General features: G+C 38.7%; 1 protein-coding gene and 1 long non-coding RNA gene across 3 annotated transcripts; one reads left to right on the top strand and one right to left on the bottom strand.

Annotated features, from left to right (window-relative positions):
• Positions 1–344: 344 nt before the first annotated feature.
• COX20 (cytochrome c oxidase assembly factor COX20) lies at positions 345–10,066 on the top strand. 2 transcript variants are annotated; one of them, XR_008537777.1, is made up of 5 exons: positions 362–471; positions 6,670–6,784; positions 6,921–6,984; positions 7,765–7,972; positions 9,816–10,066. XR_008537777.1 is itself a non-coding variant. In XM_003949732.5 (4 exons), the coding sequence occupies exons 1-4, from the start codon at positions 430–432 to the stop codon at positions 7,898–7,900; spliced, it is 357 nt and encodes a 118-aa protein (XP_003949781.2). In that variant the 5' UTR covers positions 345–429; the 3' UTR covers positions 7,901–8,013. The 2 variants fall into 2 exon arrangements, 1 of the variants encoding a protein (XP_003949781.2); XM_003949732.5 differs by lacking the exon at positions 9,816–10,066 and having other exon boundaries at positions 345–471; positions 7,765–8,013.
• LOC134809868 (uncharacterized) lies at positions 9,446–15,625 on the bottom strand. The gene is made up of 3 exons (XR_010156482.1): positions 13,475–15,625; positions 11,299–11,401; positions 9,446–10,040 (listed from the first exon to the last, which is right to left on the bottom strand). It is a non-coding gene; the product is annotated as an uncharacterized LOC134809868 (long non-coding RNA).
• Positions 15,626–15,773: the final 148 nt, after the last annotated feature.

The following is a 15,773-nucleotide window of genomic DNA, read 5'->3' as shown; positions in this document are numbered from 1 at the left end:
TCGGCGCGCGCCCGAGGCTCGTGCATGTGAGCACGCGCGCCGGAGACGGTTAGAAATGGCGGTTGGGGCGGCGCAGGGGGCTGGCGCGGGAAGCGGGGCTGTCTGGCTCGGTTACGCCCCCACCTCGCCAGGAATCTAGGAGCCGGTTTGTTTTCCGAACCCTTCTCCTTCCGCTCTCCCGCCCCTGCAGGCTGTGTGCCAAGCTGGGAAGAAAGTGTGACCCGTTCGACGGAACAAAGGACATGACAGCCCGGCCCCGTGCGGCCACTGCGGAGCGTTAGGAACGTTCCCTAAAATGGCGGCCGGCGCGTCGGGACAGGGCGGGAGGCGGCGGCGCGTGGGGGCGGGACGGGGAGGGGCGGGGCCAGCCGGGCTTCTGTTTCCGCGACCCCGGCGGTGCAGGGCGGGTGGAGTCGCGGAGTAGTCCTCATGGCCGCCGCGCCGGAGCCCGGTGAGCCCGAGGAGAGGAAGGTAACCTGGGGGTCGGCGAGGCGCGCGCCGGGGGTGGGCGGTGGGTAAGGACGTTCTCCGCGGAGCTCCTAGGCCCGAAGCACGTGTCACTGGCTTCTCTGCCACCCATGGGCTTGAAACTATTTTAACTGTTCCTAGTCCTTATCCCAAGCCTCCAACATTTTAATCTAAGTGGCCGGGACAAAATTGACCAAAACTAGGGGGAGGAGGGGACCAGTAGTACTAATGACTTACTACAGGTCATTATGAAATAAGCTAACAATACTGAATCTTTGGCGAGAAAATTTTGCTGCTAAGGGCACTGCACTGTAATTTGTTAGTAAAGGCTAATAGTAGAGATTAAAGCTCCGTTGAGGACAGGTGCCTTGTCTTTAACACGTTGTATTCATCACATTTAACATAGGAGTAATTGCTGAGGGATGACTTGATTGTACTACGATGAGATGAAGGGTTAAGATTTCTTCCCCATCATCAGTAGCCTCCCTAGCTGGTGTCCCTGTCTCCATACTCTCCTGAATCCACCTTCCACTATTGTCCGCTGGCCCTTTCCAGCCTGTAAACTGGACAGTTTTCATTCCTCTGCCTAACATCCAGTCGTAGCAGCCCATCCTATCTCTTTAAGGATAAAACCCAAATTCTTGGTATAGTAAAGCTAAACCAAGCGCTCTCCCTGGAAGGGCTCCTGTGTTTCACCAAAGCTGACTTACGTACTTTCCCCATCTTCCCAGGCATCTTGTACGTCGTTACATTTATCATATTGGAAGGTAATAAATGATCTTGTCTTCCTCTTTTCCTGGGCTCCTTATTAAGAGCAGGGAACCTAATTTATATCCTCAGGGCAGAACAGGTATTCAGAAAAGAATAATGCAAGAGGAAAAAAGTTTAATATAAACTAGGGAGATCGTAACATTGGCTAATCACGAGCAAATATTTATAGAAGACCCACTGTGTGCTAAATGGCTCCTAATATATACTTAAGATATTCTCCCAGCTTGGAAATTCTGCTCACTTCTTGCTCTTGCTTGCTTCTCTGGTGGGCTTCCATCCAAATTTGGCCATGACATCAGATCATATGGTTAATATTAACAAATATTACATAAATTGTTTTCATACTTAATATCCAACAGGTTGTCAATTTATGTACTACTGGTGCCTTATCTGTTTTTACTGTCCCATACACTGCCCATCTGGAATAAGCTTAGTGTTTAAAAAAAAAAAAAAGATCTTTGCATACACACAGTAAATCCTAGATTCAGTTTTGTGATAAACACTGGAATCCTGAATGGGACTTTTGGTAGGAGATAACTGCTGTTTTTAAAGGTCATAAAGGTGGTTTAATCCATTGGAAATTAAAAAAAAAAACTTAAAAGAGGATCAACATTGACCTATTTAACTGGCCCATCAGTAAGTAGCAAAACAATACTGTAGTTGTTGAAATGAAGATAGTTATAAGCCTCAAACCGAGCACAGTCAGAGGTGGGAGGCCAAAAAAACAAAAATTGCTCATGAAACAGTAGTACCTGTCAGAGCCCATCAAAAAGCTAATTAAATTAATAGAAGCTATGACGAATTAACAGCCCAGGGTGCTGTCAGAAAGGAAGCCTGTGGTTATTTTTTTTTTAAAGAATTTGTCAGTGATCATTCCAGCACAACCCAGGGAGGATTATTTTATTATAAGAATTAGCAAACCTAAAGTAAAAATGGGAGTTACCAAGCTGGCATACCTCGATAGAACTAGCCCCTAAAAACTGTCCTCTGCCACATTCTTGTCCTTTAAGAAACTTTAAAATGTGAAATTTGGTACATACAGGTAAATTCACATTCAGGTAAATTCTTAATTCACCCATTCCAAAAATATTTACAGAGTACCTACTGAGTATTAGACACTGAACGAGGTACTAGACTGATTAAGACAGGAAAAATCCCTTTAAGGAGCTGACATTCTACTGGGGGAATCAATAAGCAAGACTTCTACTGAGCCAGTCATGCAAAGATCCAGGAGAAAGGCAGCATGTGTTCGTTCGGTAATAACCATCTCGGCTTGTTAGAATGGCAAGGCCACTGTACCTGGACTAGTGGACAAGAGTGGGATATGAAAGAGCATGGGATCATGTAGAGCCTTTGGAGCAATGGTAAGGATTCTGAGCATAATCGGAGGCTACAGAGGACTTATAGTCATCTGATACACATTTTTATGAGTAGAATCAAGATCTGAAAGGTACTGTTGATAGATGGTAATTTGATAGGACAGGTTGAGCTTCCCAATTCAAAAAAAAACCTTGTCTTTTGATGTATCAGTTTCAGATTTGGGATGCTCAACCTGTATTAGCAATGAAGTTGGTGGGCAGTGGTCTGGCTCAGGATGTATTTAGAATGTGGATCCTTCCAGACTTGCTAATATATTTGACGTGGATTTGATGAAGGAATCAAGGATGACTCTTAGTTTTTGGGTCTGAAAATTGGTTGAGTAGTGTGCCATTAAGAGGAAGGTTTGGAGGTGAAAATATATTTTGCAAATACGAGGTTCCAGGTGCTTTTTATACATAAAAGTGTCATTCACTAAGCAGATGAATGACGCTGAAGCTTGGGAGAGATTAGGGTTTGATTTAGAAATCTGGAGTCATCATATAATGGCATTTAATTGAAAGCCTTGAGATACCTAGGAAGAGACTAGATTCCAAAGGAGTTAAGAGTGGCACTTCAGAATCAGGTCTGTAGAGGAGGGAACAGCAACAAAAATGTCAATGAAATAGAAAACCAGGAGACGTATTTGAAGCCAAGTAAAAGTAAAAAAGTTTCAAAAACAAATGATAATTTGTGCCACATATGCTGAGATGCGGATTTAGACTGCAGTGGATGTCTTTTAGAGGTCTTGACTGGTGTCAAGTGAAGTTCAGTGGATAGATGCCTCACTCAAGTGAGTTAAAGGGAGAATGGGAGGTTTTAAGTAGAAAAGCATACCTACACTCAGGAAGTTTTGCCCCAAAAGGATGGTGGTTTAGGCGGCTGATGAGAGGAGAGGGGTGTATAGAGGATTTTTGGTTTTTTTTTTTTTGAGATGGAGTCTTCTTGCTCTGTTGCCCAGGCTGGAGTGCAGTGGTGCCATCTTGGCTCACTGCAACCTCCGCCTCCTGGGCTCAAGCGATTCTGCCTCAGCCTCCCGAGTAGCTGGGATTACAGGCATGTGCTACCATTCCTGGCTTATTTTTGTACTTTTAGTAGAGACAGGGTTTTGCCATGTTGGCCAGGCTGGTCTCGAACTTCCAACCTCAGGTGATCCACCCACTTTGGCCTCCCAAAGTGCTGGGATGACGGGTGAGCCACTGCACCTGGCCAAGAGGGCTGATAGTAAATTATTGCAAGTGAAAAAACTAACGATGCAAATGAAAGGGGTAGCTATAGAAGCCAAGCCCTTGAGTATGCAAGAGGGGAATCAAGTGCCCAAGTGGGAAGACTAGCATTAGGTAGGAATAGGGCCAATTCATCCTTTGCAACCAGAGGAAAGACAAATAGGGGCACTGAAGCAGATTTAGTGGTGGAAAATCAACTGTCTCTAATTTGATCAGATCTATTTCTATACATTATTGACATTCTGGCTTGGAAATCTCTTGAGCTTTCCTTAGATTGATCAGGGTGAGCTGGTAAAGCTGCTTTTCTAAATCTAAGCTTAAAAAATGTCTGACATTTCCTTAATTTATTTTTAAGGGTTCCCGTTTGTTAGTGGCAAAGAGTTAAATCTTAAGTATGCAGGCTACTTAAGGAATAGAAGAGAAATGTTAAAGGCATGTATATTATGAACAGAATATTTCTGTATATAAATAGAATACTTCAAAGGGAGTTATGCCCGGGATCCTTTATTCATCTCCACTTCTGAGCATTTTACAGTTCAGTGTACTTAACTGTAAAGGTATACAGGCTCAAGTTGTTGCGTATTCTTCCTGTTTTGATAGAAATTGCAGGGATTTATGTACTGAATCGTATTACTCCTTAGATATGTGACAACTGGAAAGCTCCCCACCAAACCCTCCAGCCTTGGTTACTTCTTAATGATGTGGTTTGGCACAATGGAAATGTCATAGGCTTTGCGGTGAAACTGACTTCTGCCTCCACTCCTGCCAACACTTATTATTAGCCTCTTAAGTCCCCGAGCCTGTTTCAGAGGTAATCTCACACAGAGGCTAGAGAATTACAAAACATGTAGAGAGCCTGGCACTAATACCTACCTCCCCCACCAGCAGCTCTTAATTATGAGATCAACCACTATTATTTTAGACCAGAGTTTTGTTGGGGATTGGGTTTGTTTCAGAAGGCACTATTTTAAATAAGATGTGTAGCTTCTATTTAGATATTTGCCTTTAAAGTCAGCTGAGCTATTTTCCTATTGTTTGCAAATTTACTTTTATTAAAAAAAATAAAATTTCCTAAAGCAGTGTTTCCCCAATATGACAGTCATCAGAAAAAACCACCTAGAGTTTTCTAAACATAGATTCCAGTGATTCTAAATCAGAATCTGAGAGTGGGACTAGAAAATACTTAATTCTATCCTGTGGTACAAGCTGGTCTCACACTTGCATCTTTGCACCTAAGACTAGATCAAACTGGTACTAATCCTCTGACCCCAGCATCCCATCCTTGGGGAAATAGTCTAGTTTAGAGGTAGTCCTGGACTGGAGCGCTAGGTCCAGCATTCCTCACCTGCATAACACTACCCACATGATCATATGTCCCCTGGGCTCTCAAGCTGATAGGAAAAAGTCATCTTGCTAAATGAAATCCCCCAACCTCTTGGTAATGTGAAGAACTGTACTGCAAAGCTTTGAAGCAATCCTGTGTTAGGCATGCGGGTGGGAACGGGGCCAGACAGGGAGAGGGAAAAAATGGAATAGAATGATCCGAGAGTAAATAATTTTTGCTTTATTATGAACCAAGTCACATTTTGTCTCTTCCAACAGATGCTTGAGCCAAAAAAGCAAACATAAGCAGAAATACAATTGAGAATATCTTCATGTTTCAACCTTTAATCTGACTTGCCTTTTACTATCCTTTCCCCATTTCTTCTAATCTCTTTTGCCTTACAATATATTACCTTCTAGGTATCACCTCATCCTATAGAATCCCTTCTAGTTTAATGTCCTGCCCCAAACAATACTAACCCATTGAAGATAACTATGAAACCTTTAAATGGACAGTGGTTCCTTTTAAAAGCAGCCTTACTGAAAATTTTATATACACTTAAATCAAGTAACAGTTACCGTGAGTTTTCTAAACTTTTGTGTTAACAGAAATGCCAGTTCAGCAGTGTGACTGTTACTTTTAAATGTCTGTCTTGCCGCCCTAGAGTGACAGACATCCCAGTTTAACATATTAGGAATAAGAAATACATAAATCCAATGAAGACTGTAGAAAAGGAATTTTAGCACTTGAAGGAACTTCAGTCATTTAACCCAACCCATTCATGTTATAGATTGAGACCATAGAAATAAAAGTAGCCTATAGGATACAAAAGTTAGCGGCAGATCTGAGATAAAAATCCAGCTCTTTGGATCCCCGCGTTTTTCACCACACTTAGCTGTCGTTCCCATGTATTACGAACAAAGAATCAAATATAATCAAGTGCAGCCTCACTTCACAGGCAAGAAAACAGACTAGAGTTTAATATATTGCCCATGTTTATCTTAAGGTGAAACATTTACTCTTACAACCACAGTTGATGTTAACCTAGTTAATAAAATATGAAAGGTAATTACTAGGGGAATTTTAAACGGCACTACATAAGCAAACATGACTCAAATTACTTTTTCCATTTCTGCTTCCCAAATTGTTGGAGTTACTGAAGCAAGCTATGCTGCTTTCAATTCCAATGATAGGCATATTCCCAAATAAACTCATTTAAAGAGCTCATAAAATGAATTCTCCTATTTCCAAGTCAGTTGATTAGCAAATTAAGATACAGCTCCAAGTTACCCTACTGCTTAAGGGTTTTCCGGTCCAATTTGTAAGGTTTTCGGATTTAAAGATTCAGACTGCATACCAAAGCTGGACAAAGACAATGCAAGCTGATTTAGGTTGTCATGTGGCACATACTCTAGTTTAAACCCTCAACTACAACAAAAGTAATGGTGTATTGTCATTTTTGCCAAAGCACCCCAAAATGAAATACTTTTCTTACTCAATCTAGGTTCTTTTTTTTCATTCTAGTCCCTTAAGCTCCTAGGATTTTTAGATGTTGAAAATACTCCCTGCGCCCGGCATTCAATATTGTATGGTTCATTAGGATCTGCTGTGGCTGGCTTTGGACATTTTTTGTTCACTAGTGAGTATCTGTGTTTTTTATTTCTCTATGTACTAAAAAAGCATTTCTCTACGTAATGAACTATTTTTTTCTAGATGGAGTAATGTATATAACATGTAATTATATTCTAATTGATTGTTATGCTTATTTTTGACAGGTAGAATTAGAAGATCATGTGATGTTGGAGTAGGAGGGTTTATCTTGGTGACTTTGGGATGCTGGTATGTTTGCTAAGTATTCAAGAACATCCATGATTATAGTAGGTTATCTAATTCAAAAAGCACATGCTCTTTTCAGAGCAGTCTCCCATTGGGAGATCCTCACCCTCAATGAAGAATCTTGATTTTTCAGGACATTTTCATGGAAATCTGTCTTAAAATGCTTGAACAGATAAATGCATATTAGACATCCCATTAAAAAGAAAGCTGTGGTTTTTACACTTCACTTAGGAAAGCCTCAGCCATTTCCCTTACCCTAATACTTATTTCATCCCTGCTTATTCATATCTGAAAATGCTACTTTAAGTTTACAACTACTGATGAGTGAATATAAAATATGGATGAACCTCAAATATTTGCCAGACCTAAGAGTATGATATGTATGTACTATATGGTTCCATTTATACATGAATTTCTACAGTGAGCTATTTAAGGTGATAGAAATCATTTTATGTAGACATGCCATTATTATCCCGTTAAAAACGAGAGCAAATACTTGTTTCTTATAATAGCCAATGCTATCAGAAGACTTAAAAACTAATGGATTTTATCACTTTACAAATTGTTATGTAGACATCCTTTTTTTCCTAATAAAAAAAGAATGTGTTGATAGGTATTCTGACACCAAAACTGCCCAAAAATAGCACTATAAATTAGAACATATTTTTCAGTCTCAGGGTAGTAGTCATCTGTATTTAAGTTTTGTGTGATTTAGAGAAATTTCATAAATTAATTTCTGTAGGACTTTATATTAACAATTTATTCATATTCTTTTCTTCCAAGGTTTCATTGTAGGTATAATTATGCAAAGCAAAGAATCCAGGAAAGAATTGCCAGAGAAGAAATTAAAAAGAAGATATTATATGAAGGTACCCACCTCGATCCTGAAAGAAAACACAACGGCAGCAGCAGCAATTGAATAATCTTGAGCATAGAAAAGAAGTCAATGTAAACGAAGTTAAGATCAACCACATAAAACATTTCATGTGCAGTAAGCTCTCAATCAAGTAAATAAAGTTTAAGTTGTAGTCATTTTTTTCCCACACTTGTATGGAATGAAAACTTGCCAGTTTATTCTGGCCCTGTGTCTACTGCCAGGATAGCATTCTTACGTGTTACATATAGTGGACTTGTCATCCTTAAAATGTGAACAGAATTTATTGGCAGTATGGCAAAGAATTATAAAACCTAGTGTTTAATGTACTTGGAAAGAGTTTCCTTGTAGTAATAAGTATAGAGTTTAATGATAAGTAAACGTCCCTTAACAAAAACCTCAACCTTATTACTATCCCATTAAAAAACAGCAAATACTTACTGAGTTCTTGTAAGAGTTAATGTCATTGTAAGATTTAAAACTAAGGGATTTTATCACTTTGCAAATTATTTTTTAAATGCATTCATCATTTGACAGTGTTCTCTCATTTCTTAAAATGTGAGTCATCTTCCAAAAGAGTTGTTTTTAACTGCCCTAAACATTTTTGGGGAAGTATGCAGGGTTTAAATTTTTAAGTATAATTAGTTCTGAATTTAAATATGCACATGGAACTTGTCTGGCAGACTGATGCAATAGAAAAACAACTGCAGAATTACTATTAATGTAAACAATCCATTTGAAAGTCAATCAGCTGCTCCCATTAAAATATTATTTAAAATACAATACCCACAGCATCTAACTAAATCCTCAGGATTTATTCTCCGGGAGAAATTATCCCTTTCTAGGAAAATGAAGTTATTTCTGGTTTTAATTCGTACAATACTTTAAGAAAATCTGTTAAATATAACAAAACACAAGCTAGATGCTTAAGAAATGCTTAAAGAAATATTGGGGGGAAGATACCAGCAGTCAACAGGATTGTGGCCATTACTGGTCCTATTATTTTGATGTACCATGGAAGGCACAGAAATCGAGCAAGGAAGAAAATATTATTTTGATCTACATCTTTTTCTAAAGAAAAGTGGAGCTTGCCTCCAGTTCAATTCACAAGAGCATTTTCCCTCCCATGCCCACCTTTTCTTGTGGCTGTCGCTAGGAAGGATTCAGAGGCTGTGTGGTTTACCAAATGCCTTAACTTAGCAGTGAATGACAACTGTCAAACACATGTTGAGGGAAAATTTTTACTGATTCACAAAAAGGAAGACAGTTTGCCCACTCTTAGTGGCACAAATCAAAGCTGCATGCAGTCTACATTATTCAAATTAGTTGTAACCAAATAGTTAAAAAATTCTGCCGGGCACGGTGGCTCATACCTGTAATCCCAGCACTTTGGGAGGCCGAGGCAGTTGGATCACCTGAGGTTAGGAGTTTGAGACCAGCCTGGCCAACAGGGTGAAACCCTGTCTCGTCTAAAAATACAAAAATTACTCAGGAGGCTGAGGCAGGACAATCACTTGAACCTGAGGTGGGGCAGGCGGAGGCTGCAGTAAGCCAAGATCGCGCCATTGCACTCTAGCCTAGGTGACAGAGTGAGACTCCATCTCCAAAAAAAAAAAAAATTCCATAGGATGTTCAACCATGTTTTCAGAGGCCACACTGCATGAATGCGGGAAAATGTTGATGATCACTAATCAATAATCTGATATTTAACAAAATGTGGACAGGCCACTTATGCTCAGTTTTACCTTAGTTATTCCTTGGTATCCACAGGCCCAAGTCCCTTTAAATAAAATACCCTCATATTTCCATATAATCTACATACATTCTCCCATATACTTTAAATCATCTCTAGATTACTTATAATGTCTAATACAAAATAAATGCTATGTAAATATAATTATTATACTGTGCATTTTTGTTGTTGTTGCTTCATTGTTATTTTTTGTCTTTTTACCTCCAGTATTTTCAACCCACAGTTGGTTGAATCCAAGGATGCAGAACTGGAGGACATGGAGGGCTGACGTGTAACATACATAACATGTAAAACAGGTCCCTTCCAGCGCTAGCACACTGCAATTACATCTTACCCTGAATAAGAGAGAAACTCTGTCTTGGCTGGTAAAATTTCCAATGTCTTCACCAATAACAAAGCTCATTTTCACAGAAGTTTGCATAAACTGGAAACCTGGATAAAAACAAAGTTGTAACATATTTGGTTGGATTATTTTTTAAATGTTTCATGTATTTGCATGATCACTAATAATTTTTATTCTTATGCTATTAAGATTTTACAAGTGTATTAATAAATTACCAAAGTCTGTAACACCCACCCTCAATAAGGAGAGACTGGTAGAACTTCCAGTCTCTCCTATCAATGTCTACCCTACCATCCAACTTCACGTCCAAACTATTTAGTTTTTTGCCAAACCTTCAATGCACTATGACCTTTTTTTTTCTCTCTTGAGATGGAGTTTCACTCTCGTCACCCAGGCTGGAGTACAATGGCGTGATCTCGGCTCACTGCAACCTCCACCTCCCAGGTTCAAGCGATTCTCCTGCCTCAGCCCCCTAAGTAGCTGGGATTGCAGGTGCGTGCCACCACGTCTGGCTAATTTTTGTATTTTTAGTAGAGAGGGTTTCACCATGTTGGCCAGGCTGGTCTCGAACTCCTGACCTCAGGTGATCCGCCTGCCTCGGCCTCCCAAAATGCTGGGATTACAGGCGTGAGCCACCATGCCCAGTGCACTATGACCTTTATATCGTATCCATGCTGCCACTCCCAACTTTTTCATTTCACTTGGAATGCCTTTTTTACCTCCTCTCTGTAACTTTCCATTCTTTTGCTCACTAGCTTCTGGGAATTACAATCACCTTTTCATTTAAGTTCTCACTATTTTGTGTCTTATAATAGTTGGTACTTTTCTTGGTCACCAGTATTTGGTACAATCACATACAGCCTAAGTTTCTCATTGGCAAAAACCTTGGCCATTTTTATCCTTACATTCTCATCCAAGTATCTGGCACAAGATAGTCAATAAATGCTAGACAAAAAGAAATAGTCCAGGTTCCTGGCCGGGCGCGGTGGCTCACGCCTGTAATCCCAGCACTTTGGGAGGCCAAGGCAGGCAGATCACACGGTTAGAAGTTCGAGACCAGCCTGGCCAACCATGGTGAAACCCCGCCTGTACTAAAAAAAAAAAAAATACAAAAATTAGCCTGGCATGGTGGTGTGCAACTGTAATCCCAGCTACTCAGGAGGCTGAAGCAGGAGAATTGCTTGAACCCGAGAGGTGGAGGTTGCAGTGAGCCAAGATCACGTCACTACACTCCAGCCTCGGCGACAGAGCCAGACTCGTCTCAAAAAAAATTAATAGTCCAGGTTCCCCTTCCCCTCTCATCCAGACTTTCACACTTTACAATTTCAAACTTTAAGAGTAACCTACCTTCCATGACCACCTGGAACCTCCAGTGTACAGCTTCCTTCATTGTTCCATTAATTCCGAAATGTCACACTAGGTGATATAGCAGTAGGTACCAGCTAAATAGCTGATTAAAATAGAATTATGGTTATTAGTAGTCTTAAAAACTTCTTGTGGCTTATCTATCATACCTACTTTTAAAAAATCTTTAAGTGCTTTATGCACTTTCCCCTTCCCTCACCCCTCCCTCTTTGGTTTTCCTTGACTGTTTGTGCTTTTCCATCTCAGTAAAAGGACCTCGGGGAATTTAAAATTAACTAGCTCTTCTCTGGACTTGTGATTATATTGTCTGAGTTTGGCAACAAGAAAATGTGACTATCCCTAGGTACCATCATTTGCAAGCATCTCTTTAGTCTACGTACCTCTACTCCATCGCTGGTTTCCCTTTGCTTCGATTATATAATGCGAGGAGGTCTATATAATAAATTCAGGATTCCTGTTTATGCACTTTTCAGCAAAGAGCTAGGGATCAAATAGGGTTTCAATCCTTCTATTCATAGATAAAAATCTGTGATGGGGATCAAGATACCCCTTTAAAAGTCATGTTAAGATATACACTATTCTTTGGGTAAGCAGAAGACCTTAACAAGGAAAGTAGAAAAATTAAAATGATTGCTGTAATTCTGATTTTTAGTGGTCCTCTAGAATAAAATAAGTTTTGGAAGTAGGTATCTTAAAATAGTCCAGTAGTCATCAACCCAGGTCAATATAATATACCAATATCCTCCACCACCCAAATACTGGTATTTTACACAACTTATTTTGCACATTAAGTTCCATTTTAAAATGTTTTAAAATGTTTTCTTAAAAAGGAAGCTGTTAGAACAAAAAAATTATGAAGATGGTTTTCAAAGTATTACATTTAAAGTTCATAATGTGAGCACTACAGATGTTTTACAAATATTTTTCAGTGCTTTCAACCGTTGCATTTGCCGTACACTTCCATGTTCTAGAATAAGGACATTTTTATGTTGAGAAGGCTACACTGATTACATTAATAGGCAGATACTAATTCTGAGAGAGGTTTCTATTGTTCACTTTAAAATGTAGGTCAATGTAATGGGTGATATCTGTTCTTAATTCTTCTAAGAATTAAATCCTGTATGTTATTAGTCACCTATTATATGGCACACCCTCAGGGGGTATCAATCATTCTTTGCATATACTGGTTTCTTAAAGGGTAAGTTTCCATAGAAATGTTTCATTTGACTTCTACCCTGAAGTCATGTGAAATAAAACATATATGCCTTACCATCTAAATTCAAAGCTTATTTTTGAAATGAATGTTTCCTTTTCTGTAATTTTATGATTTTTCTCAAATGAACAGAAATGGTAATGAAACCACAAGTTGCCTACTCTTTCGAAACCATTAAATTGCTTTATTTGTGAGTAGACCCATATTTCATTAAGCAAACTCTGATAGCTACGTCTAGAATCAGAAGACCCCAAGCCCTCTCATTTCACCTAAAGACATTCTGGAGCGTATAGTGGGGAAAATAAATTTCCTCTGAAGTCTTTTTCAGGGAAATGGAAAATTACATATTCTGGACTGATACAACCAAAACTCACACAAGCTCTCCCATTCCTTCAGTCTTGAATTTACTTCCTAGTTATTTTATATACTTCAATATATGAACTAATCACTTCATTATCCAAAAGGATGTCAAGCTATTTTCCAAACTTTCATAAGCTAGTAAAAATATGTATTTCTGAATTTAGTAGAAATGAAAAAGATTTTGGGCAACCAAGGACAGAAAGGTCTCCTATGCACTGTTTTACATTAGAACATTGTAAGGAAGTACTTACACTCTACCAAGTAGGGTGGATATCAAAACAAATGTATTGCCAAAAGTTAAAGATGAAATCAGAAAAATGATCTAACTTTGAAAAGACTCAGGTCTATTTTCACATACACCTGTAAACCTAAGCAAGAGGACTGCCAATTGCTAAGAGCACACAGAATACACACTTCACCTCAGATATGCAAGAGAAAACACCCTTTTTTTTCTGTTATAGAGACTCTGTCCATCTGGTTACCAATTACTCTCTTCCCCCATCTTTTAAAAAGAGTCCTATTTAAAGTGATTCTGGAAGCCTAACATAACTATTAAATGTACAAGCAGCAATTAATTTGGAATACCTATTGGAATCACTGGAACATTTAGTTGGGCCCTTTAACTCTTCCACACAGCACATTCACATGGACAGACTAAGGAAAAGGAGATGAAATGTAAATCAACACATTTGTTTGCTTTACTTTTCAAGAAAAAAAAAAGTTATGTTGGAATCTTTTTTTCTTGTACGTGACCATGACTCTCCCAATCTTTAACTACAAACAACTGATACAGGATACAAGCTGCCTCAAAAAATTTCTTTGTTAGTTGACATTTAAATAAGCCCCAATAACTCTTTAGGTATCTCTATATATGCTTTAACTTTTATAGCATTAATGTCACACTTATAAACTGGTGTCTGTACTAGCCACGTCTATTCTTGGTGTTTTAAAATTTTTTAAAATGTCTTGGCTGTCACCAATTTGTGGCAATGCTTTAAGTGTTTGTAACGTATATTTTACCAGACATAACTTATTTTACTTCCTGTAAGGTTCAGAATGGAACTGTTAAAGGAATAGCAGGAAAGAATATGCCCCAATAGTGCAGCACTTCTCTGTCAGATTAACTCTCCAGCCTGTGATCTCTGCATTATCCTTCATTAATGTAGACAGACTGGACATGCTCATGAGTAACTGTCATTGGCACAGTATGGTGATCATAATGGTGCAAAAAAACCCTGAATCTTTATAGAAGACATTTCTCTAGAGACTAGCCTACATTGACATTTACTTCACTTTCAACTACAGTACATAGCTTCTTATGCCCAGGATTCAGCTTTAAAAGCAAAGCCCCCTGCTCAAGACCTAAGTATATGCTGAATCCTGGCATGAAAAATAAAGTATCCTAATCAATAAAAATTAGGTAGCTACAAATTGACATGATTACAATCCCTGTCCTAATTACTTGCCTAACCAAGTAGTGATTACTGATGTCCTGGCCCATCATCAACATGTTTGCCTACCAACGCTAGGCTTACAATCAATAGATTCTACTACATAGGTGTTATATTTTCTGAATAATTCTAGGTTAACATTATGAATATCCATTATGAATAACCCATCTACCTATGTCCAATCTACTATCCCTTAAAACTATTATTAAAGACTCCTGGGGCAACTAATGAAAATTACTTCAATCATTTATATTTTTAGTCAATTGGTTAGGGTGTGAAAGCATAGTCCTGCTCAATAATGTAAGCATATCATCTATTTCCCACCTAACCTCTTTTCTGAGACTGTGCTATTTCTGCATGAATTGAGATTGACATAAGTGTGACGCCAAATTAGCACACATATTAAGCTAAACATAATGAAAACTAAATATTAAGATGAATTGTTTCTGTTCAATTTCAAAAATATACTCTTGGGGACCCCTGGTTTTTCATCTACTCCAACACACTCGAGATATATACTACATTAGTAGTATAGCTCACTTCCAAATTCTCAAGGGCTTATTCTAATTAACAAGTTTAGTAACAAAGGTTAGTAAGACAAAGGTCACTCCAACATGAGTTAGCTGGACAAAGTACTTTTAATGCTTATTTTACAAATACGTACCTGTAGTGCTAATACTAGGCAAAGAAAACAGGACGATTCAAGAGCAGCCTATGTAACTACCAACTCAAGCACTAACACTAGCTAGATCACCTTCATGCTTTAAAATTTAAAGTTATGGAGTAGCTGTGCCCCCCCCAAAAAAAAGCTTTAATAAAGGCACTGCAGCGTTAACTAAATTTTAGGGTAAATTTAGGCAATTAACAATTCGAAGAGACTTGTGGTTTATATATTAGTAATTCAAATTACTGTTTTAGAGATCTCAGGTAGTTAACCAATTCTTGCTCAAAGCACTAATGTTCAGTCCCTCACCATTTATGCTGGGTATGAGTCCCAATGCATGGGTATTGCAACCTATTATCAGGCCTTAACATATATATGTTTGCTTTTATTACTAAAATGTTAAAACTTAAACCCAATTATTCACCAAATTCTGAATACCTCAACCTCAGAGCTCCAGAATTAGGAATGAATGACAAAGTTTAGACTCTAATCATTTTAAGAATGTTAGGTGGGAAGAAATGGCTTCAGATGCAGTATTGTGTTCATCTTTCCAGGGGAACATCTCAAATGAGTATTCTGAAGCAGGTTGAGAAGTAGATAAAGTTCTCTGCTACAAGTTCCATCCACTTTTTTTTTTCTTTTTTAAGAGACCAGGTCTCACTATGTTGCCCAGGATGGTCTCAAACTCCTGAGCTCAAGTGATCCTCCCGCCTTGGCCTCCCAAAGTGCTAGGATTACAGGTGTGAGCTACCACACCCAGCCAAGTTCC

The sequence above is a fragment of the Pan troglodytes genome, chromosome 1 (genome assembly GCF_028858775.2).
Source record: "Pan troglodytes isolate AG18354 chromosome 1, NHGRI_mPanTro3-v2.0_pri, whole genome shotgun sequence".
Classification (NCBI taxonomy): Eukaryota; Metazoa; Chordata; class Mammalia; order Primates; family Hominidae; genus Pan; species Pan troglodytes.
Note: the sequence above shows the minus strand (reverse complement) of the source record. Positions and strands in the feature narration are given on the sequence as shown.